Source organism: Stomoxys calcitrans, chromosome 5 (assembly GCF_963082655.1).
Source record: "Stomoxys calcitrans chromosome 5, idStoCalc2.1, whole genome shotgun sequence".
Lineage (NCBI taxonomy): Eukaryota > Metazoa > Arthropoda > Insecta > Diptera > Muscidae > Stomoxys > Stomoxys calcitrans.
The window spans coordinates 3,832,631-3,859,021 of NC_081556.1; the positions used below are offsets into that span (position 1 = coordinate 3,832,631).

The 26,391-nt window shown below is 36.7% G+C and overlaps 1 protein-coding gene across 1 annotated transcript in view; it reads right to left on the bottom strand.

Moving 5' to 3' along the window:
• LOC106082275 (integrator complex subunit 6 homolog) overlaps nt 1–26,391 on the bottom strand; it is a 120,761-nt gene that overhangs the window by 57,348 nt on the left and 37,022 nt on the right. The window contains exon 2 of the mRNA XM_059369461.1: nt 6,258–7,070. Coding sequence (XP_059225444.1) covers nt 6,258–6,407 — 150 coding nt within the window. The 5' untranslated portion in view covers nt 6,408–7,070. The remainder of the gene's footprint in view (nt 1–6,257; nt 7,071–26,391) is intronic.

Below are 26,391 nucleotides of genomic sequence, written 5' to 3' on the forward strand. Positions count from 1 at the left end.
TCCTGGTTAGAATATCAGAAAATATTGTTAGAGGTGGTTATCTCCTCCTTACGCTACGGTGACCTCCAAAAAATGGGCTTGTTATGGGTCTATAAATGATTATTTGGTAATGTATGTACGTGTAAGTTATATCCAAATCTTAGCCTATTTCCACCCTTTGCAGGGGGACATTTTCCGGAATTTGATCATCAGTAGAAATAGAGAAAAATTTCTCCGAACTATGCGGTACCGAAAAACGAGGCAATCTGTCATGTGATCTGTTTACCTTTACCTCTTTGACTTTAGAACAAAACGAGAAATAATCCTACGCCTACGTTGTCTCGGATTTGAATGAACCCAAAAAGTAGCTCCAACCAGAAAGTCATGGGAATAAACAGCTTGCGGTGCGTAAACAAAGAATCAAAAAAAAAGACAAAATTTGGCGTGATTCTCATGTGTTTCGCCATTTTGCCTAACGCACTGTGCGCGGTAATGACTACTTTGGGATTTTTCTATGTTCAATTAAAAATAATTTTCTGCAAATTGTATAAAATTTTGACTTTTGCAGAAAAAGTAGCACTTTACAGTAACATGTCACGAAAAAGTGTAAATTTCAAAGTTTATTTGACTCTAAAAAGGTCGGAAATTCCGTTTTCAGTAGCACAACAGTAACACTAATATAGCTCCCATATAAATCGATCTCCCGATTTTACTTCTTGAGCCCCTATAGAGCGCAATTCTTATACGATTTATATAAAATTTCGCACAATGATTTCTACTATAGTCTCCACCATCCAAATCAAGTGTGGTCCAAATCGGTCCATAACCAGATATAGCTTCAATAGCCTAGCAATTTTTATCCATTATCCCATTTGACTATTAAAATATACTGGGCAAAGAACTTGACAAACGCCATCCATGATGGAGGGTATACAAGATTCGGCCCTGCCAAACGCTTTATCTTGCCAAATTTCAAACGTCGAACTGAATAATCCCATCTGGACCAGAAGAGGTATTGTAGACCTCAAGCGGTCTCTTTTGTAGCGATTTTTAAGAATCACCAAAACAACTTTTGGAAATCGGACCACAAATGAAGGTTTGGCACCCTAAATTTTCAAAATACCGAGAAAACCACCATTAGGGACCAGTCAAGATGCGCCCACCCCACCTTGTTCATATTGTAAATACCTCAGCTCTAACCGTTCAAAATTGTAGGAACTATCTCTCCCGTCCTCAAACTGCACATTTTTGTTTTTTATTCTATCCCACTTTGCAATATTAGGACATCAACGAGAACATATTGAGCAATGGTTCTGTGAATATCGAATTTGAATTGTGACATCTAAAGCCCTTATAGCTCTGAACCGATTTTAGTTAAATTAAGCACACTTGTTGAAATTGTGGGAATTGTAACCATAATAAATAGCTTATATCGGAAAAAAATATCAATGGGAGGATATATCCAAATCTGAACAGGTTTTAATGAAATTAAGCATATATGTGAACATATTGTGGAAAAATTTGTAAAGATTGGAGCAAAACTCTGGCATCTGTAACAATAATATATGTAAATTGGAGCAATATCTAAATCTAAGCCGATTTTGATACAATTTTGCTCCTATGGTGAGACATCAAATAGAACATCTTAAGCATCATTTGGAAACATTGGAACAAAATTGTGTTAACTTTTTGCCATAGCTATATCGAAATATGAATCGATTTTAATGACATTTTGAACAGATGTTGGGACAAATGTTAACACTTCTTCAGACATTTGAGGGCTAAAATTTCTACCAAAATATTCCTCGCAGTGTTAACTATATTATGTTGCCAAAGACGTTATATACCTAAACGCAAGGATTGCAAGGGTCTTAAACCTAAAATTGGGAGCAAAAAATAGTCCCTATATCTTTAAGGCATTCATATGATGTAAAATTTCAAAACTCCAAAACATTGTCTTCCATTTTTACCGCCTCTTTCATATTCTGTTTTGTTTTGGTTGGAAATTTCTTATTAATGGCATCGGTACACCAGTGCGTATGAGTTTTAATAATTAACACCATACGCCCTGTGGTCCAAATGATTTATAAGGAATGTTCTCACTACCACCTTGCACTTGTGGTATAGAATCGAAAACCACTAGTTAAAAATCTACTATTTGAGAGGGGGTTGAGATAACTCTTAGAAATTTTGAATGGTTAGAGCTGGGAAGTTATCGAGACGTAGAGCAAAGTTTATGTATGGTCTGGGAGCCCCTCGTCAGGGCCCCAAATTTTGTCACATTGGCATTTCGAAAAATTGTTTGGGTTGCCAAGTTTTCATTTGAGACCGAATATCGACATCTTTTTGCTGAATAGTGATCAATAATCCCTACAAAAAAGTCCGCTTGAGCTCTGCAATTTCTCTTTTTGTTTCGATGATATTCGCCTTTTAATATTTATTGTAAGGAATTTTAGCCAAGACCTACTCGTATTTTGTGATTTACGTTTTTTTTCACTCTTCTTTTTGATGCATGATTTGGTTTTGTCGACCCGAAAGGCTTTGGATTACCCAAGTTTATTGACGGCAGTTCTTGGCCCTTCACTGTCAAATCTGCCGAGATGATCCTGGACCACCTAGGTCTTAGAAAATTTTGCATATCATCTCGATAACATCTCAGCTCTAACCACTCAAAATGTCAAAGAGTTGTCTCTATCTGTTTTCAAATAGGAGATTTTTTCTAGATTTTTCATTTCTGTTCCCTTGTGCGTCAGTCGTACCTTCATATTACATTTTGGGTCCCGTCTGTCTGTCAAAATCTGCTAGTTTCATGGACATTTTTCACAGATACTTTTGATAGATAGAGGTCACTGGGAGCTGATACAGGACAAATTTGGATATAGTTCCCCCATAATCCCATCCTCCGATTTGACTTCGTGAGCCCGTTGATAGTAGCTCAATTAAATTTATATAAAGTGAAATTTAAGTCTTCCTTTATATTTTTTTGCTAATGGTTAATTCACTATATCAAATACCCTTTATTTCATCCCTTTTTTGCTCCCCAACCCAATTCACTTTCCTTCTCGCCCCATTGAAAGAAAAGTGAGACTCAATTCAATTTTAAAATGTCCACATAACAACAAATTCAATTTAATTCTTCTTAGCGGCAAAACAGAAAAGGTTATGGCCCATACTGGTGGCCCACTTCAACACGGCCACTTATTACCATCAGCAGCACCTAGCCCTATAACATCGACACCATCGGCATGGCCTTACCTTCTAAAAGCAACGATAAAACCATAAATAAAACAGATAAGCATCATTTAATCCACAAAAAGAAAGAAACAACTACAACAAAGTATACACAAAAACAAAGAGAAGATGGAGAAGAGAGAGCCAACAGGGAAGGGTGGTGGGGGGGAGCTTGAATGACAACAGCGGCAAAATATTTACTATGACAAGAGAAAACTGACAACGTGGGGGGGGGGGGGGGGCATGGTTAAAGATGTCCTTTTATTTGCCTACTCTGTAAGGGAATACAAAGAAAACGAGAGTTCACAATATCGACATAAACAAACAAACAAACACACACCTGCAAGCACACGAATACCTATACTAAGCTTATGGACGAGGATGCTGCTGCTGCTGATGAGGATGATGATGATGATGATGACTATGTCGAGGACCAATAGAAGTGTAAAAGCTTGTTTACAGGTAACTACAACATGATGGTCTCATAGCCATACAAACACATTTCGGTTTTCGCATATACATGTGATATATGTGATGATTGTTTGGTATGTATGTGCCCGTGTGGTTAAGATGTTCGAGTGCTTGTTGTGTCTGTCAATGAGTGACAGGCAGCAAGACAAAGGTCAGTCTATACATGCCTATGTGTGTGTGGGTATGTGTGTGTGCACAAGAGCAGGTTTTCAATTTTCAGCATCCAGGAATGAGAGAGAGAGAGAGAGAGAGAGAGAGAGAGAGAGAAAGAGGCTATGGCGAACGGACGGCTAATCGTGTAGAGAATGTAATTTTTAAAGCTTCATAAAACAACTATGCCAGCATTGGACTGAAGTGATGGTCGTTGCCTTTAACATAAAGGACAGATGAATAAACAACTAATGAAGAGCTAAACGCTTGAATGATTCTAAACACACCTTCACTAATGAAATGAAATTTTAAAAATTTAAGTTATTCTCTACAAGAGGTAATTTAGTAATTTAAATTCAATAACACTGGGAGGTTAGAAAGCAGAAAGGCAACCTTTGGAGATGTTAAAGGAAATATATTCGAGCTATACTTACACTTGAGTTTGTTTAATAGGTAAGGGAAATGCGGAAATTATGAACTATTCTTCGCCCACAAGGGACTAATATATAGGCCTATAGGCAAAAACTAATATATCCACTTATAAAGCTGAACACCTGGGTTCGAATCCTGGCGAGAAGATCAGTAAAACATTTTCAGCGGTGATTATGCCCACATTTATGCTGGCAATATTTGAAACGATTCAGCCGTGTTAAACTTCTCTAAATGATAAAAAGGTACTTAAACTTGAATTGGACAACACTCATTGACATAAGAGGCCATCGTAGCGCAGAGGTTTACATGTCCGCCTATGACGCTGAAAGCCTGGGTTCGAATCCTGGCGAGACCATCAAAACATTATTAGCTGTGGTTATCCCCTCATAATGCTGGCGACATATATCGCTGTTAAATCAAAACATGGACTGATATAGCCCACTTACAATTCAACCGATCTACACTAGTAGGAAGTATTCGTGCAAAATTTCAAGCGCCTAGATTTATTCGTTTGAAGGATAGAGTGGTTTCGACAGACGGTCGGACAAACAGACGCATCGACATAGAATGTAAAGACAATCAAGAACATATATAACTTTGTTGGGTCTCAGATCAATATTTCGGTGTTTTACAATGGGAGTGATGGAATTCATATGTCCACCATCCTATTGTGGAGTGTATAAAACGTAACCTTGAAAAGAAAATTTAGCTCCTAACCTAAATTTCGTGGTACTTACAAAATCCTTAATTGTTTTCCATACCACACCACAAATGCTCCAACGCACAGTGGTAGAAAATCGAAAAAAAAACATTAAAAAATGTGTCGTATGAGAACGTGTAGAGATATCTCCTTGAAACTTGAAATGGGACCTCATCGTGTACAGAGGGGTTAACACTAGTCAAAATTAGATCTTACGCACTTTTTTCGATGAGATTTAAGATAGTGAGGCCCATTGCAATAGTATTGGTTCTTATTTTGCTCTCTTAACCAATACACAGAAACGACAGGAAGTGAAATCATTTTGACTTAATTCAGTAATCAAATTGATATTTTTATGTTGAAAACCCAAAAAGAACTGAGGTCATTCTACCAACCTACCAATAGAATGAAAACCTACCCAAAACGGCAACACTTGATGGATACCAAATAGAACATTATTTAAAAAACTTTGTAAAATCTAAGCAAAATTGTTACGATGTTGGTCATAGTAACTTATATCTCATGAAATATATATATACTCACTGTATTTTAATCTAAACTGTTCCTTTTTAAATTAATAGCATTCTTTACTTATTGAAAGAAATTATTGGGTTTTTAGGATACTCTAACGTATATTGCCTTTATTTTCGAAGTCGATCAAGCCATGTCAGTACGTCCACTTGTCTGTCTGTCCATTTTTCTGTCCGTGTCTCTATGCGTCTCGTTGCCCGCTTCTCTGTCCGCCCGTCTGTCCCAAAGACGAAATCATTCAAATTCATACACAGCGTCAGTATTTGATATCGCCTAACTTACACTTGTAGTGTAGGTGTTGGCTATTATATGGTCGGCATTATCTTCTCTTAATTGATATTTATACACATATTATGAAATGAATACAATTTTGCTGCAGAAAATTTTTTTTTCATTAAATATCTACAATATATTGTAGTTTATATCTAGATTTTTGATAAATAAACAAATATCTGCACAATTTATCAATTTACTCGCCTATATATCATTCGGGCATTCATATTTTTCCTTTTTCTAAAAGTGTGTAACAAAACATGTTTCCTCCATATTGCAATCCCTATTATTTATGTAGCCACATAGCCACCATGCGTATACTTGTTGGTATTGCCATTATTTGGTTACCCATACGTCACCCATCACTCATTGGCAATGTATGTGGGGAGCCTATAAATGTGGTTTATGATATATTTGCTATCTTTTTGTGTTTATTTCCTTTTTTTGGTTTTATTATAAAATAAATATTCTTAAAAATAATGGTACTTACGATTTTATGATGCAATGCTGAGAGCTCTCGTTCCGTAACACGGCGACTGGCAGCTTCTCGACGTCTCTGACGAAATTGACTGTATTTGTAGGCTAAAATGACACCGGGTAAGGCCAATGCCTCGAATGGTGATTTTCGACCGAAAGGCATTTTATAAATTATTTGTGGTTGTTGTATTTTTTGTTATTATTATTTTTATAATTATTATTATTGTTGTGGTTGTGGTTTTGGTTTAGTTTAGTTTGGTTTGCATTGGTTGATATTCAGATTGATAATTTTTGTTGGTTAAAATATTGCTTGTGGTTATTATTATGCTTTGGGTTTTTTTTGAGCTTTTGATGTTTATCTCAACCAATTAGGAATTTGGTTGTTTTCCTTTGAGCCCTGGGCTTTGCTTGGCGGTTGCATTGGTGCATTGTATCTCTAAGGCCTTTGTCTGTGGCACAGCACAACATGATTTCAACTGCCTTCTTTTGCTTATGAGGTTCTGTAATTAGTTGCCTAACTTGCCAGCTATGATGTTTCCGTTTTAAAGATGCTTGTTGGGGGTAGGGGTAAAGCTTAATGAACTTTTTTCGTTTTTCGTTTGTTGCCGTTGTAGTTGTACGCTGTCTACCGAGAATATCCTTTAAAACAATTTTTCCCTAGCATTGCTTTGCGTTCGTTACGCCAATATGCCTTTTGTGTTTCTTTTTCATTTCCTTTAAAGAAACGTGTCACCTTGAATTTCTTTGCGTCTTTCTTCGGCTTTGTCGTTGTTGTAGCTATTATTTGTTTATTGCGAACGAATGTCGTCTCTTCATTCTAAGGCAGCTGAGAAGAGGGTTGTGGATATTTATTTTTTGTTTATGACAAAATATTATTATAATAATTTCCATTTGTTGTTGCTTGCCCCATTAAGATTGTTGTGTGTTGGGGGGTTTTTGTTGATTTGCTTTGCTTTGTTTTGTTTGCGGGAGTAAGAACTTTACAAAAGTTTTCTTTTAATTTTCATGGATATTTTGCTATTTCGTTTTATTTTGTGGTACATTTTCATTTGTTGTCCTCTTCCTGTGTTTGAGGAAAATGTGTTGTTTTTTTCTTCATATTAATTGAGTAATAGTTTTAGCAAGCTTTAACATTAGTGTTGCTAGTTGGTGTTGGTGTTAAGAGTAGTTACTTAGTATGCGTGTCCTTAGTTTTGGTCTTTGCTACCCTTCCATTAAATTTACTATTTCTTTTCTTATGGAATGTAAAACAGAACCTTGACCTAACTCACAGCTCATTCTCTTGGGAATAAATCGTAGCCGGGTGTTTAAGGCAAAGGCATCTTGCTGGGTCTTTCTTTGTGCACTTTGTGTCTTGCCTAAGAGCTGCTCGTACACTCTAGTTGCTGTCCCAAGAACTTACGCTCAAGTTTCGCTTTGATTAATGATATTGGAAATTTATGGAAAATGGATTAAAATTCAAAGTAGCCAACTTTTATTAATGGAAAATGTTGTGGAGATTGGGAAAAACTAAGTAATGGCTAAGTTTATTGGATAATTTATTATTTTTGTCCTTGAGTTAGTTTCTTTGGGGGAGTTAGACATTGCTTTAAAGGTGTTTGAAAAAGGTCTTCCATATAAATGCAAATTTAGTTACCAAAATTTTGTGTTCCAGAGGTGATAAATACTGTATATGTGTGCTATTCGATTAACGTTTTAGTTCAATGTCAAAGGACCTACTTCTAAAAGTCCTTGACGATTAAGTGATGTTCGTCCCTTCTAAGCTTGCTCCAACTTTTAACAATGCAGATATTGAGCTTACATTTTGCTTGAGATCTTAACCTTTATGGGTATACGAAGCTGGGGAATCTCCGACTTAAGGTCTAGACGTCATAAAATGCGCTGAAATATGAAACAGTGACAAAATGTAACCTCATTAAGTTTGTTTCAAATTTGGTCTAGATCGTATCATATTTGGTCATTTCAACTTTGCTCAAGAACATTCCATTAAGTAACAGAAGTCAAACTTCACACATCTCAATGAGTGCTGTCCGATGCCAGTTTATGCTTAAGGATAAGGTTCCTCGTTTTTATAGCCGAGTTAGAAAGGCATGTTGCAGGGCGACACCTCTTATAGGAAAAGTTTCCACAAAGATAACGCACAAATGTCGCCTGGTACAAAAGCCGCCACTAAATTTTTTTAATTCCTCTCAGGTTTCGAACTTAGTGTTTCAGAGTCATAGGTGGATATGAAAATCTATGGACCACGCCAGTTATAGCTGCCTAGTGATCCGATATTCTTGAGCCTCTTTGCGGCGGAATTCTTATTCGATTTGGCTGAAATTTTGTATGACTTCCAACAACTATACTAGGTTAGGTTGAAAAGAGGCTGCAGATATTAATCCACCCCATGTCACTATGGACAAACGACTTAGCCAGTAATCAGCTTGTTGTGCGCTCTAAAAAACTAAAAAGTAAAGTAAAGTAAGTTAGGAATTCCGTGCTATTTAAAAAATCCTTAATTGTTTTCCATACCACGCCCCTAAGTTGGTTGATGTCCAGTATCGTGTCCCCCACCTAAGTACCGGTGTCTGTTGGCCGCGAAAGCCGGGCAATGGCAAAGGAAATGATCCAACGTCTAATCATCTTCCCCACATGCTATCACTTGCCGCACCGATTTTGCATAAGTGAGCTCGTAGTCCTATGCATACCGTTATGACACCAAAAGCTTTAAAAGCATCGTCCTCTCACGATCCGGATCACCCTATAGGAATTTCGGCCTACTGCCGACTGCTCCACAGTGTAACATGCACGATTGTCGCCCACTCCCTTAAATTGGACTGCGGTTAACCCGAAGACTTTCGGGTCGACGCAGTTTATCGACGGTAGTTCTCTGTCCTTCACTGCCCTTTCATTCGCCCTTACACTGTTATGGCCCGTTACCCAAACGATGCAAGTTGTGCCATCCTCAGAACAGCTTTAAATCTCCTTCTTACGCTCCAAGATTGTTAGTGATCTTACCGTCCTGCTCGTTACTGCCCTTATGGCGGTTTTACTGTCCGTAAAGATGTTTACATTCGACGTCCTCGAGTTAGCACCACACCACCTCACGCATTCCGTAATCGCCCGGATCCGCGCCTGCAGGACCATATTATGGTCAGGCAGTCTAAAGTATGGGTTCTCAATGTAGACCCCCAGGCCCAATCTTTCTTCTAGCTTTGATCCATCCGTGTAACATGATCTTCCAGACGGAAATACTAGGGTTCAGTCAGTCCAAGACTGTGCCGCTGGCACCAGTGCCTCGTACTCGACCTCAAGTCTCGTCTCAGGTATCCGAGACGACCCATCTACATAGTGTCCAACATCTGTGAACCTTCTCAGTACTCTCCTGAATGTGACACTTCAAATTAAGTTTCCTATCCAAGATCACTTTTAAGTATTTGACCTTGTCATATGTCGAAATCGTTTTATTGAGGAAACGTGGTACGAAAAATTGGCTCAGCTTCGTTTTTCTCGTGAACAGGCATATTTCTGTCTTCTCTGGGTTAACACTGAGACCCCTGGGTCTAGCCCAGTCATATGCAGGAACCTTTCGGCCATTCTGCATAGCTGGTTTTGCCCTTACCCCTAATGAGTATTATAACATCGTCTTCATAGCTAAATATGGTCTAAATCGGTTCATAATTTGATATAGATACCATATAAGCCGGTCTCGGATCTTGACTTCTTCAGCCTCTAGAGTGCGTACTTATCATGTGATTTAGCTGAAACCTTGCATGTTTGATTTTCAACAATTGCGCCAAGTATGGTCCAAATCGGTTCATAAACTGAAATAGTTCCCATATAACCCGATCCCCCGATATTACTTCTAGAGCCCCGATATGGCGCAATTCTTATCTGAATTGGCTGAAATTTTGCATAATGACGTCAACTGTGGTCTCCAACATTCAAACCTCGTAAGGTTCGAATCGATCCATAAACTGATATGGCTTTATTAGCATGGCAATTTTTATCCATTATCCTTCGTTTGTTTAAAGATATGTAAGATACGGGGCAAAGAACTTGACAAATGCGATCCATGGTGGAGGGTGTATAGGATTCGGCCCGGCCGAACTTAGCACGCTTTTAAAAAGCCTTTTTTTATTATAGGAAACCCTAGTATACAGATGTTGATTTTGTGAGCACCTTTCATCCATTTTCATAAACATAACTCAAAATATTATTCAAGTTTGAGTTTATAACTAACATATTGCTATTGTGAATAAACATATTGCTAAGCCCTCTTGTGATTGGGCATTGACACTTTATGATTGTGATTTGATTATTTTTTGTTTTTTTTGTAAACAAAGTTTTATCAATAGTAGTTACGACCATAACCCAATAACAAATAATAAGCCCAACAAGTATAACACTGTTTGAGACTTGTTGTAACTCTATTTATCTCTGAACTTATAGTAGCAGTGTTTTATTATAATAATGGATAGATATGCAGTGAAGGGCAAAATGAAACGCAAAAAAATGTTTCCAGTGTAGGTCTGAAAGGTAGACCATTCAAAATAGATGTCCATTCAAAATAGATGTATTCATGCAAGTGGCCACACTTAGTTGTGAAACACATATCTTGGTAATCCTGAAGACAAATGTTCTACATAAGCTTGCACTGTTAATTTATCCAGAACTTCGATGTTCGGGATAGATGTGCTAAAATAAAACACAGCAAATATTTTGTTAAGTTTCTAAGCATATATCTTGAAAATTTTTATATAATAAGAAAATCATCAATAAAACGGTATTTTACGAGTGTCTAACTTCAGGGATAATACCACAAAATAATCACAATTGTTTTAGCAAGCATTTCATTTAGATTTCTGGCAAAATCAAAGTTGATTAGAAAGGAATGTACTCCGTTGGTCTCTGATGGTATGACTCTGCCTTTATTACCTTTATTAATCTACCATGCGTTTACGCATTGATTACTAACAGCTGATTTGATTTGTTGCGTTTAGTTTTTGTTTATTTACTTTGTAAGTCAATTGAGTTCTGGTTGTTGTGTTAATAAAAGTAAAAATAAAGAAATTTAAATTAATTTTAGTGAAAATGTGTTGGTGATCTGTTATATTTAACATTTACAGAAGTGTAATATTTGAATAGTTCTTAAATCATCACTATAAAGCAGAAAAATGTTATGTGCAGCAGAGCAATCAATGGTGGCCCGCAAATTGGTGCTTCAAATAGAAATCAAAAAAGTTGTAAAGATGCGGGAAGAACATTCGCATTAAAGTAAAGATATAAAGCAAGACAAGCGCGAAGTGATATTTTAAAATAATATAGCCAAAATGAAACAAATGGGGATAGCCAGGCCTAAAATTTTCCTTAAAATTGGAACAGCTTGGGAAATTTATTGAGTGTTGGTTTTTTGGTAAATGTTTATAAATGTTCATTATGTTAATAGGTCTGTGCGCGTACTTTTCAAATAAAAATTTGCAACGTTAATGGCTCAACGTAAAAGACTACAAGTTTCCAGTATGACAGTGGACATCTTCGCGTACTTTTTCATGAAATAGTTTGCAGGTAAGTTTACTTTTTTTGTATTCATTTAAAAATTGTTTTGTTAATAATTGTTTTGGCTGAAATTTTGCAAGTGGTAATTTGCGACTTTCAGACAATGTGTCAAGCATGCTCGTTATCAGTCAAGTATCCTCGAAATCAATCCGTAGCCAGATATAGCTGTCATATAAACCCATCTTCAGACTTTACTTCTAGAGTCTCTAAAAGACGCAGTTACCACCCGATTTAACTGAAATTTTGAATATTTTATTTTTCTACCCACTACCGTTTGCAACACATCGAAATTTCAATTTCCGACCCTACAAAGTATATACATTTCGGATCGTCGTAAATTTTTTTAACAATGTCCGTGTGTCCCCCGGTTGTAATCACTCTATAGCCTTCAAAAGTTGAGATATTGAGTTGAAATTTGGCACAGATACGTTTTTTGATGCACGCAGGTTAAGTTCTTGAACGGGCCAAATCGGACCATATTTGGGTATAGCTGCTATATAGAGCGATCTGCCGGTAAAGGGTCTAATGCCCTTAAAAGCTTTATTTTTTTCTTCCGATTTCACTAAAACTTGAAACAGTGAGTAGTTTAAGGCCTTACGATATTTGACCCAAATATGGTCCAGATTGGACTATATTTAGCCATAGTTGCCTATAAAGGGTCTGAAGCCCAAAGAGTTTTATTTACTACCCGATTTTGCTAAAATTTTAAACAGTGGGTTATTTCAAGCCTCCCAGTAGCTGGCCTAAATATGGATTAGATCGGATTATATTGAGATTTATCTGCCATATAGACCGATTTGCCGATAAAAGGTCTGAAGCCCATAAAATCTTTATTTTTTTACCGATTTCGCTGAAATTTGAAACAGCGAATAGTTTTGGCCTCTCGCCATCCGACCTAAATATGGTTCAGATCGGACTATATTAAGATATATTGTAGCTGTCATATAGACCGATCTGTCGATAAGGGGTCTGAAGTCAATAAAGGCTTTATTTATTACCCGATTTCGCTGAAATTTGAAACAATGAATTTTTAAAGTCTTCCGACGTCCGACCTAAGTATAGTTCTAATTGGACTATGTTTAGATACAGCTGCCAAATAGACCGATCTGCCGACAAGAGGTCTGTAGCCCATAAAAGCTTTATTTATTACCCTCGGGCTCAAATCCTGTTGAGAAAATCCGAAACTTTAGTTGGTGCTAGGGTATCCCCTAACTAATGCGCGCTACATTAGGGAGGCCTTCAGCCATTTTAATTTTTTCTATAAAGAGGAGTTTCTCAGTTGCACCCCGTTCGGATTCAGCTATAAAAATAACCTCTTTGCCTTAAAGACAAAACTGGAATCAGACAGACTTAATGGAACTTGCATTTACTACACACAACGAATTTTTCGTCACAAGTGTTAAGATCCGCTTTCATAACCTTTTGTTCATAACTATCACGAAAATTTTTTATAAAAAAAATGTATGAATATGATCGTTCATAAAAAAGTAGTTACATTTATGAATTTTTGTTTCATACATGTGAAGAAAATGTTCATAGTATGTTCATAATAAGGAAAAACTTTTCATAAATAATATGTTTGATTTTCATCAATGTTATGACATGTTTCATTGATCCCATATGTTTGAGTTTTATGAAGCATGTTTCATAAATCTTATATAAAGTTTCATTGGGATGAAGTTAAAATTTTTTTATAAATGTAATGACTAAATTTGTGCATCACAGCCGCACTGAGGACGACACCATCTGATGCACTGAATTTAATGCTACATCTTATGCCTCTGGACATTGTGGCTACCCAAATTGCAGCGACCACTGCCGTGAGGTTAAGGGAGTTTTCTCACTGGTCATGTGGCGGCTACGGACACAGTGCCATCCTTGATACAATATCCGATGTTTTAGGCAGTGTGGATTACACCCTACCTGAGCCGCTTTTTGATAAGAATTACTGTACCTTTATTCCTGATAGAACCGATTGGAACTACTATGTCCCTGGTAACAGAAGACAGACTGCCAGGCAGCCATTAAATTCCAGCCCTCGACTGTCGCAGATCTCTCAATAAGATGGCTGAACAGTTCAAAATTCACCTGTTCTGGGTGCCGGGCCACAGAGATATCCCAGGGAATTGTAAAGCGGAGGAGATTGCGAGACTAGGAACTACCCTACACATTCCAGGGACACTGGAATCTGTGGGTATGCTTCTAGCGACATGTAAGCTAAGTTTTCAGTACCAGGCCCGAAGGACAACGAATGATAGATGGTTACAAAGAGGGGGCTGTGAGCATTCCAAAACTATGTGGCCTAATCTAGACTTAAAGAGGTCTATTGCTTTGCTGTCATTGGCTAGAACAGACGTCTCTGACAGGTCGCTGTCTAATCGGAAAACATGCTGGCAGACTGAAGGTTGCCAGCAACGACTTTTGCAGAAGCTGTAGGGACATCGAAGAAGAAGAGACTATAGAGCACCTTCTATGTGTGTGTCCCGCACTAGCAGTTAGAAGGAATTCCACTTTAGGTTCTCATTTCTTTGAATGTTCATATCCGCTAAATCAGACGGGTTGATTTAGCGGATATGAACATTCGCAAGCTATTGGGCTTTTTGAAGCGATTCGGATGGTTAAACGGTAGGAACAAGAAGGCATAACCTTCTTCTGTTCCTGTGGTATCACAATGGACAAAAACGTCTAAGTGAATCTGATGGCAGACTGCCACTTAAACCTAACCTTACCTAATGACTAAATCTTTAATATCATGAACACTTTTTTCTATATACTTGGCATGGAGGCCATCGTGTAGCAGTGAATAGCACGTCCACCTTTGATGCTGAAAGCCTGGGTTCAAGTTCTGGCGATATTTGTGAGGTACTATGACATGTAAAAACTTCTTCCCAAAGCGATGTCGCATTTCGACACGCCACTCGGACTCGGCTATAAAAAGCAGGCCCCTTTTCATTGTACTGAATAAATTTTAATCGGACAGCACTCATTGTGTATATATATTCTTGATCGTCATGACATTCTATGTCGGTCTAGCCATGTTCTGCCGTCAGTCCGTGCCTTTCCGCGCGTCTGCTGAAATCAGGAGAGCAGTCGAAATTGAAATTTGAAATTTTCCACAGAGACTCCTTATTGATGTAGGCCTTTGGGTTCGTTTTTTGATATAGCTCCCATAGAAATCGCAATTGTTAACTGATTTGAGTCAAATTTTGCACGTAGTGTTTTGTTACGACTTCCAATAATCTACCGATCTCCCGATTCGACTTCCCAATAAGCCTCAATTAGTATCCGATTGGTTTGAAATTTTGCGCGTAGTGTTCTGCTACGACTTGCATCGATTTACAGTTTAAATCGATGTATAACCAGTTACAGCTCCCATGTTATCTGACCCCCCAAATTGACTTCTTGATCCCCTGAAACTCGCAATTGTTATCAGATTTGGCTTGAATTTTGCATGTAGTATTTTATTCTCATCATTCAAGGCAAGTTTAGTCAAACTCGGTCTATAATCTGATATTTGGTCTAGTCCAAACTCGGAAACATTTTTTAATTTATAAATCCACATACGTTTTTGGAATCTTGTTGTGGATGATATTCATTTAAAAAAAACCGTGTTTTTGAATAACAACTGAATATTAAACCAAGAATATCTCAAGCATTGAAGTAAATACCGACGGCACATAAAATTTGTGCTTTGTTTTAATACAGCCTTCGTTTAATGAGACTCACAACACTTCAATTGCAAAAGTTTCACAGTAACAGCACACAAAATGGAAAACTTTTTCACCATGGGGAGTTGGAGTGAATTTAATTAATGGAACATCCTCTTTGGACTTGTTTATATGGGGGTATATGCATACATACGCAACTCCGTAGAGTTGTAGAGACATAAATTGAATCTCCCTACATGAGATTTGCACACAATAGCACTGGCACGCACGCACACATTTAGATATTTTCAAGTTTTTGTTATTTACTTCATTTGGCAACACTTTGTTTTATGCTTTTAAAAAATTGTTAACAATAAAAGAAAATTCTCCCAAGGAGTTTGCGTTTAATTAGCGCTATGTGTTCAACAATCTACTATGATGGTCTTTAAGCGTATCTTTCACATTTGCTCTGCCTTTGAGTTTTATGCCTGACAGAGAAGAGAATATGGTGTAAACAATGCGACAAAATATGCGATTACGTTAAATGTCTACAGAGACTAGACCACTAATGACGCAGTTGCCCACGCAAACGTACAAAAGAAGCGGTAGAGTTGTGTACAATAAAAAATTCTCAAAACAGATGATACAGTGGCAAGCAAGCAAGCAAGTAAAATATAGCAACACCACAGGAGAAGCGGCAGCAGCACCACCACCACCATAACGGTAGAGAGGGTGGGGCGATACAATAACTTTACGATCCAGCATTAGCATCCTTCAAGAATGTTGCAAAGGGAATGTAAAGCACATAGTAAAAAAGCGCCAACTCCATTCAACCGAGCAGAGCGTAAGAGCATAAGAAACAGAGAGAAAGGCAAGGATGCTGTATGATGATAATCTTAAGAGATTCTCTCTCAAGAAAAAATAAGAGAGTGTATGACATTTGATTTCTCGCAGAGAATTTTCCCACAGAGGGGATGAAAGTATGGAAAGGAGATAAGCAAAGAACAAAAGTCACAAAGAATAAAGACAGGGGGAAGAGATGAACCAAAAGCAAGAAGAACAAGATACGGCAACAAAACTATAAATAAAGAAAGCAGCCATCAAATGTGTATATTTTTGGAAGCTGCAAAATGTGCCTGTCTAAAAATACACCATTATCCCCATTGGTACACAGCTTGGTCACAACCAATTTTAAGTTGATTTTCTAAATTCACTATGCTTAGGTTTTTTGAAATTGCAGTAACTTTTTTTTTGAAAATTGCTATGTTTTGTTTAACACACTAGGGGTTTCTCTCTAATTGTACCCTTGTTCTATTTGGCTTTTGTGTCACTCGATACAATATTTACATCAATGTCGTTTGTATTAAATTCACAAAAAAACACACACGCACACATAAACCAACACTTGTTTTCGCTATCTTGACAAAAGCCGTCGGCCTTTGTTGATGTAAACAAAACCCACACGAGTTATGGTGGCGCCGAGGGGGGCAAGTATGGCTATTGAAAAAATCGGGGCACTGAAATATTAAATACAAATATTGCGTGTCTCGCCACTGGTCGCACGTGAATTAAAAAAAGTAGAAATCCTGCACACGTTCACGTTCTCCCCTAAGCGAGGTGTTTAACAATTGACTACCGCTCGATTACACCAATAAACATCAACTGAATTTTTGCACATTTTCTTCTATTCCATGGCAGCAACCACGATAACTATACGAAACCAGTTCCTCCAGCTCAACTGTCAACACAGAAGGTGCAGAAATGGCAAAACCGTTATTTTTGCAAAACGTTTATGTATGTAAGTCATGCGTTTGTCTAACCAAAGGGGTTGTTGTCAAAAAAAGCAAGGAAAACATACACAACAAATACTGGTTTCCTTGAGGGATAGAGGGAGAACACAGCAAAATTGATACAATAACACGTATACGCAACTATGTTCTCCCTCCACTAAACACCAAACAAATATTCCAATGAATTTCCAGCGGAGAGAACCCGAGAGTAGAAACAGAGAGCAGATACTAAACAAACTAGAGTGAGCTGAGTACGGACGCATTTAACGGTGATGGGAGCTGGGTTGCCAACAAAAATTAAATATGAAATAAAAGAATATAAAATGTAATTTAATATGTATATAAAAAATATAATTAAGTAAGTTTAAACAAACAAAACAAAACAAAACAAAACAAAACAAAACAAAACAAAACAAAACAAAACAAAACAAAACAAAACAAAACAAAACAAAACAAAACAAAACAAAACAAAACAAAACAAAACAAAACAAAACAAAACAAAACAAAACAAAACAAAACAAAACAAAACAAAACAAAACAAAACAAAACAAAACAAAACAAAACAAAACAAAACAAAACAAAACAAAACAAAACAAAACAAAACAAAACAAAACAAAACAAAACAAAACAAAACAAAACAAAACAAAACAAAACAAAACAAAACAAAACAAAACAAAACAAAACAAAACAAAACAAAACAAAACAAAACAAAACAAAACAAAACAAAACAAAACAAAACAAAACAAAACAAAACAAAACAAAACAAAACAAAACAAAACAAAACAAAACAAAACAAAACAAAACAAAACAAAACAAAACAAAACAAAACAAAACAAAACAAAACAAAACAAAACAAAACAAAACAAAACAAAACAAAACAAAACAAAACAAAACAAAACAAAACAAAACAAAACAAAACAAAACAAAACAAAACAAAACAAAACAAAACAAAACAAAACAAAACAAAACAAAACAAAACAAAACAAAACAAAACAAAACAAAACAAAACAAAACAAAACAAAACAAAACAAAACAAAACAAAACAAAACAAAACAAAACAAAACAAAACAAAACAAAACAAAACATACAAGGTTTTTAAAAGTCGAGCACATATTAAAGAGGCGTGGCAAAATTGATGTAGGGGACCCACCTTTTAAAAAACCCCCTAAAACGGACACTTCACCGACCATGGTAATATGGGGCTCAAATGAAAGGTATTAAGGAGTCAAGCACGAAATTGATAACCACTTTCAGAACCAAGTTTCTGACGATCCACCCCACCGCCAAAACACCTCCCAAACAGGACTGATTAACTGACCATGGCAATATGGGGTTCAAATGGTTTTTGAGAGAAGAGCACGAGTCTTGGATCTACTTTCAGAGCCAAATGTGTGGGTGACCACCCCTCAACTAGACATTTTTACCCAGCAGAGCAATGAGGGTTCCAAATAAAATCTATTTGGGAATAGAACCCGAATCTGACATCTATCTGGGTGGTAACCGCACCCACAAAACACCCATATCGAACATATTTACCGACCATGGCCGTATGGGGCTCAAATGGAAGGTTTATGGGAGTAAAGATCTGAGGAGCCATCTCGTCCCCAAATGATTCACTTTAACAACACAAGTTAACAGTCCATGTAAATGTGGGTTCAAATAAAAAAAATTTTGCGACTGAAGCAAAAATTTGATCTAACTTTTGGAAGTCAAGTATATGGGACCGCCCCATATGCTTAAGAAACCCAAACAAGAATAAATTCACCAACCCTTGAAATATGGCGCCCAATCTAAAAACCTATGTCTGTTGCAACGGCATTCTTCCAAAATTCCGCAAATAGGTAAATACACCTATAATGGGGAAAGGGGATTCAAACTAATATCGACTTAGCCCCCAAAAATCCCTCAAACGGTTTAAAGTAATGTAGTACACCTAATATCTAAAATTAAAGGACAATAACCCTCCGCTTGAGCTTTTTGACCAATAAGTAGCATATGTGATTCGGATAGAGACATTTGGACGTTAAATGCTTTTCATCACTTTAGCGGCATGATATTTCACTAATTACTCTTAAAAAATGCAAATTTGCCCATGACCATTCCACTAAGGAACAGGGGCAAACTTCTCACATATCAATAAATGCCGTCCAATTCATGTTTGAGTTCAATGATAAGGGGCCACCTTTTTATAGACGAGTCCAAAGGGTGTGCCGCAGAGCGATACCTCTTTGGGAAGAAGTTTTAACATGGCAAAGTACCTCATATATGTCGCCAGCATTCGGAGGGCATAACCACCGCTCAAAAATTTCTTCTCATGTTCTCGCCAGGATTCGAACGTAAAAACCGGACATGCTAAGCTCTGCGTTACGGTGGCCTCCAAAGCTTTTAAAAAGCAGAACAAAAATATTCAAAGGAAATTTTTTACTTATATTATAAACGAATGGACAGCGAAGCGGTACAGCTAGTATATGATAAAATAAAATAAGTTAAACTAAATCGAAGATAAAATAGAATGCAATAAAATAAAATTACTTAAAAATAAAAAGCATAAACAAAAAAATAAAGTAAGCTCACTTTTCACTTGGCTACCGGCGACATTTCCATTCAAGTTATCACCGAGATATGGGATTTTCTTAAAATTCTTATTTCTCCTCCTACGTTTCGTTTTGTTTTAAATAGATTTTTGTGTTGTGGCAATCCTGGTTAAAATACTTGTTTATAGTATCACCGTAGAAGCTATCGCTGCTACTTCTGCCGCTGACTCTTTGTGACCACTGAAGCAGAAGAATGTAAACAAACACATAAAACTCGTGTGACTAACATGAAAAATGACTTGGCTCGTGGTGAAGCGAAAAGTGTACAAATAAACAAAAAAGGATTGTGAAGTTTAAATATGGTCCACTCTTGTTTTTTTTTTGTTGAGTATTTTTTTCTTTACTACTTTTCTTTTTAAAAGCAATGAGAATAGTTTTATATTGAAATGGAAAGAAGAAAAAAGAAAACACAAACGTTATTTTGTATACGGTTTTTTTGTACAAATAGAAATAAATAAGAACATGTCGATACTTCATGTGTCTGTGCACATGTGTTTCCATAGAGTTCTGTATTTACAGAGGCAGTATGATAAGCCCCACACATACAAGAAATTGAATGTTTGGTAGCAACATCTATCATATGTGCATGTTCGTATGTACGAAGAGCACAACATGCAGCAGCCATGTCAACTGTGACGCATTTGACAGCCTCGCATTGACCATGAAAGATATGAACACAAATGCATACTCGCAGCAGAAGTTCCAATTATCAATTTGCAAAAGTGTCAATAAAATACATTTTTCCCAATTGGTTTTGGTGGGGGCCAGAGACAATAATGAGAAAGATAAAATAAAGCTAAAGGCAAACAATTTTAGATAACTAACCTTGGTTGACCCATTGAATAGATTTTTATTAGTTGATACACAAAATGTGTAAATGCGGTCCGAATCCAAATCCTGGTTTCCACCAACATGGATTTTGTAAAAAGGGTTTAAAAGTATTTTGATATGGAGTGTATTTACTTGAAAGCCTAGTCAGATAGAAAATAGGATCTAAAGGCTCACAAAGTAAATTTGGGCCATCGGTTCATATGTAGACTCTCTAATTGGACCACATTAGTGTTAATTTTAGTGGGCATAAGCACACTTTTCTTAGCAACTTTAAGACAAATAAGATAACATATGAGGATTATGGGGGCCTAAAAAATCAAACTGAATGATCGAATCGATCGAACCGAAGAACAGATTTTTCGAGTTTGTATTGCTACATCCCTAATTTTAAGTCATTTGGTTATTTGAAGTTTAAGTGATAAACTCCCCTTTGGTGAAAATAACATAAAATTCTTTTTCTCCAGAATTCTTCAGACAGTTATCAATAAATTCCACAGCACTCATGGCAGCTTTCGAATTGTTATCGTTTAAGTGACAAACTATCTTTCTTCCAATATTTCGAGTATAAAAATTCTTATCTATACCCAAAAATGTTTGCTTGTGTTGATGGCAACTGCTGCCAATTGTATTCGGTCTAGGTTTTACCAATTTATGCTGGCGACGCTTATGCGAATGATGTCTGTTGAGTCTTTAGCTGCGATAAGGAAACGCATCATAAAAATTACATGTGTATGTGTGGTAAGCATGATATACTCTTGTCACACTGCCAGGTGTTTTTAGAGTTAAGGTAGAGTAATAAAAAAATGTCATAAGGAATATATTGGGCTGCCCAAAAAGTAATTGCGGATTTTTTAAAAGAAAGTAAATGGATTTTTAATAAAACTTAGAATGAACTTTAATCAAATATACTTTTTTTACACTTTTTTCTAAAGCAAGCTAAAAGCAACAGCTGATAACTGACAGAAGAAAGAATGCAATAACAGAGTCACAAGCTGTGAAAAAATTTGTCAACGCCGACTATATGAAAAATCCGCAATTACTTTTTGGGCAACCCAATACAATAATATTTGATGCTGATCGGAACAATATGGGAGTCAAATGAAAAGTTTTGTGAGGTAGAATAATAAACATGTATCAAAATATGGAGTAAGGTCTCGGTAGGGCCCTCTTCCCCAAAAACCACTTCAAAAACCCCTCAAATGTACCCCTCAAAGGAAAATATTTGGTAGTAGAACACGAATCTGATATAATGATGATTTGCAAAACGTCTCAGGGGGGCCACTCCTTCCTGCAAAAGCCAATCAAACGGAAAAGTGGACTGGTAGAAGCGATATGAAACTCGACTGGAAGAATTCAAGTAAGAATAAGAATTTGATATCAAAATTTGGTATACTCCCCTAAATGCCTCCTTAAAGGCAAAGGAATCTGATCTGGGTAGTATGGGACAAAATTGAAAGTTATTTGGGGGTGGAGTAAAAATTTGGCTTTCAAATTCAAACCGTGGGAGGCCGCCAAACTAACCTCCAAAGAACATGTCGGCCCATCAAGACAATATGAAGCTCAAATAAAACGGATATTGGGAGACCTAAAACTACCCACTGTTTAAATTTTAAGCGAAATCGAGTAAAACATAGGGCTTTTATGGGCGTTAGACCCTTTGTCGGCAGATGGGTCGGTATATGGCCGCTATATCTAAATATAGTCCGATCTTAACCATATTTGGGTCCTATATTGGGAAGCGTAAAACTACCCTTTGTTTCAAATTTCAGCGACATTGGTTAAAAAATAAAGCATTAATGGGCATTAGATCTTTTATCGGCAGATCGGTCTATATAGCAGCTATATCCAAATATGATTCAATTTGGCCCGTTCAAGAACTTAACCAGCGTGCAACAAAAAAACATATCTGTGCCAAATGATACTCGCCCTAACAGGCAAAATAAAATTAGAAGTAAACCAGTAAGGAAAGGCAAAAGTAGGGTGGAGCCGACTATATAATACCCTACACCTACCCTACAATTATAAATTCAGACTAATAAACAGATCGTTTGAAAATTGTTGTTACTACGGCCATATAAGTGCAAATCTGGCGATAAATATGTATGGGTGCCTCATCCAAATCTGAACCGATTTTGATGAAATCTCGCACATATGTTAAGATCATTAACAAGACAATCCATACCAAATTTTGTGCAGATCGGTTACAAACTGTGTTTATTATAGCCTTATAAGTGTAAATCGGGCGATACATATATATTGGAGCTATATCCAAATCTGAACCGATTTTGATGAAATCTTGCGGATATGTTAAGATCAGTAACAAAACAATCAGTTCCAAATTTTGTGCAGATCGGTTGAAATTTGTAGCTACTGCGGCCATATAAGTGAAAATCGTGCGATACATATATATGGGAACTATATATAAATCTGAAACGATTTTTACCAAAATCAATAGCGTCTGTCCTTGGGCCAAAAAAGTGATATGTGCAAAATTTCATAATGATTGGACAACAAATACGACCTGTATTTTGATTGTGAGAATACATGGACTCACAGACGGACAAATGGACGGACGGACATGGCTAAATCGAATCAGAAAGTGATTCCGAGTCGATCGGTATATTTATCAATGGGTCTAGCTCTTCTCCTTCTTAGCGTTGCAAACAAATGCACAAACTTATAATACCGTGTACCACAGTGGTGGTGTAGGGTATAAAAACAATTATTTTATTGTTTTTTAAATAAATAATCCAAGTTTTTCTATTAATGCTATTTATATTGACTCGAAAGAATTTTTATATAAACTTTTATCTCAATTGGGCAAGCTAATCAAAGTTAATGGTTAAAATATATATAGATTTTAAATGTTAATATTTTTGGTCTTCCACTTAGGTTTTCCTGCCCTTTCCATAAATTCTGAAATCTAATTGACATTCTTTTGCTATAAATGACTGTACTTGTTGTTCACTTTTAATGACTTTCCTAATAGAGCAAATGAAACTACATGAGGGATTTGTATCGTCATGGCATTTTCATTGAAACGGAAGAATATATAAACAATAGCCGAATATATACGCGTAAATACGTAAAAAGAAATGTTTTCATTTCCAAGTTTTTTGCCTGTTGGGGCGAAAATTATTAATTTTTACAATTTTTGTTTGTTTCTCTTTCGAGACGAGCTCAATGATCGGAGATTTCGTTTGCAAATGGAAAAGGAAAGCCAGAGATAGCAACATACACCAACTACTATGGGACATGTTTCGTCTTTGGTGTGATGGCTTCAAGGGCCGTGCGTTGGTATGCTGTATTTGAATCGTATTAATTGCGAAAACGCCTCTATGACACAATTACCACATTAACCACGCTCGACAACCCTATCTATTAGCTGTACTTTTTCCCAATGCATGTGTTTTTGTGTCATGAAAGATTTTTTTTTCTGCGACAATTACACTACTTCCGTGGTACACATGATTCTGTGCATCTGTTGGAAGTTGTATTGATGGCTTCGAACACTAGATAACGGCAATGGCTCTCGCTGTTGCTCTGTTTGCTCAAGTTCGAATCCCGGCCGGGCCATCAATACAACTTCCAACAGGTGCACAGAATCATGTGTACCACAGATGTAATGTAATTGTCGCAGAAAAAAAGTCTGTCATTACACAAAAAAACATGCATTATGAAAAAGTATAGCTAATAGACATGGTTGTCGAGCGTTATTAATGTGGTAATTGTATCATAGAGGCGTTTTCGCAATTAATACGATACAAATACAACACACCAACGCACGGGCCATGAAGCCATCACACCTAATATGAGTCTAATAAAAGTCAAACCAAAGACGAAACGTGTCCCATAGTGGTTGGTGTGTGTTGCTATCTCTGGCTTTCCTTTTCCATTTGCAAAGAAAATCTCCGATCATTGAGTTTATCTCGAAAGAGAAACAGACAAGAAATGTTTTCAACATGAGGTTTTGAATTATGACTTTAGCCAACTAAATACTTAGTATGAGTTTAAATATACCAATCATCAGGATTTGAATTCAAAACATTTCATTTCTTTTTCCTTTGTAACAAATTTTTGAATTACAATTGAAATATGTAAAATTTTTTATGGTTCTATTATGGCTGTGAATGTGCAACATAAACAATGTGGCTACTATCCCATATGCATTCACATTCACATTCTGTTGTTCCACTGAAGAACAACCATAAATGTACTATACATATTTGTACGAAGGATTAGAAAACATCGATATATGACATGGTGCGCGATGATTCAACATTGCCAGGTGTGATGTTTGGTATGGGGATTTGTAAAACAAATGAAACCGTTATAGCCATCAATCAAATGGACACAATAATTATTCAGAATTTGTCAGAGAGGAATACCAAATGAAAAAGAGAATAGGTGAGTCGACAGCCACTAAAAAAATATGTTGATATTATTTGTATGAATAAACAAAAAAAAAAAAAAAATAATAAAAACTCTGAGGGCGGAAAATAGCGTGTCCAGAAATGTGAATTTTACTTGAAATTTACTCAAATTTTATCAGATTACGTGTAGAATAATCTGAAGAATTTTAATTATATTATAAACCATCGGTCTAAATGACTGTTTTAGGGGGTGAGGTGGGTACATGACGCTAGGACCTTAATTTTTTTTATGTCAGGGTAGTTAATCCGCATCCGTTTCGCTGCACCTTCTCTACAATATAAGCAACAATATATTCCTTTGAATACTTATATTTTACTAATTAAGAGCTATCGGCTACTCAGACAATTGGCTATGGAAATAAGAATCCAACTCGTACTCTATGCTCAAATAACTTTTATTTGCCTCCCATATTGCTATAGTCGGTAAAAAAAAGATTGCGAGATGTCTTAAATACCTTTCATTTGAGCCCCATATTGCTATGGTCAGAAAATATGTGGCCTTTCAAAGTAAGGCTCCCCAAACACTTGGCCTCAAAAGCGGATATCAGATTCGTTTTCTGCTCTCAAAAACCTATCATTTTTATTGTCAAGATTTTTTTGGATTTTGGGTATATGGCAGCTCCCCAGATATCACACTCCTGGGGGGATTACCAAGGCTGACATTTTGTTCGACAATAAAAATGATAGGATTTTGAGAGCAGAAAACGAATCTGATATCCGCTTTTGAGGCCAAGTGTTTGGGGAGCCTTACTTTGAAAGGCCACATTTTTTCTGACCATGGCAATATGGGGCTCAAATGAAAGGTATTTAAGGCTACTCAGGCACTTGGCTATGGAAATTAGTATCCAACTTGGCTCTACGCTCAAATACCTTTTACTTGAGTCCCATATTGGTAAAATCATTAAAAGAAACCCAGGTTGCGGGATGTCTTAAATACCTTTCATTTGAGCCCCATATTGCTATGGTTAGAAAATATGTGGCCTTTCAAAGTAAGGCTCCCCCAACAATTGGCCTCAAAAGCGAATATCAGATTCGTTGTCTGCTTTCAAAAACCTATCATTTTTATTGTCAAGTTTTTTTTGGATTTTTGGTATGCGGCAGCTCCCCAGATATCACACCCCTGCATAAGTAAGGGGATTACCAAGGCTGACATTTTGTCTGATGTTCTTGCGAGGATTTAAGCCCAGGCCTATGAGCCACATTGGCATAATCATCTTGACTGATGAGGTCATTTCTACCTTGGTGACTACGTCAACAAGCAAAATTGTCGCATCGGGGGCATGCGATGGGAAATCTCTCCATTGTCAACGT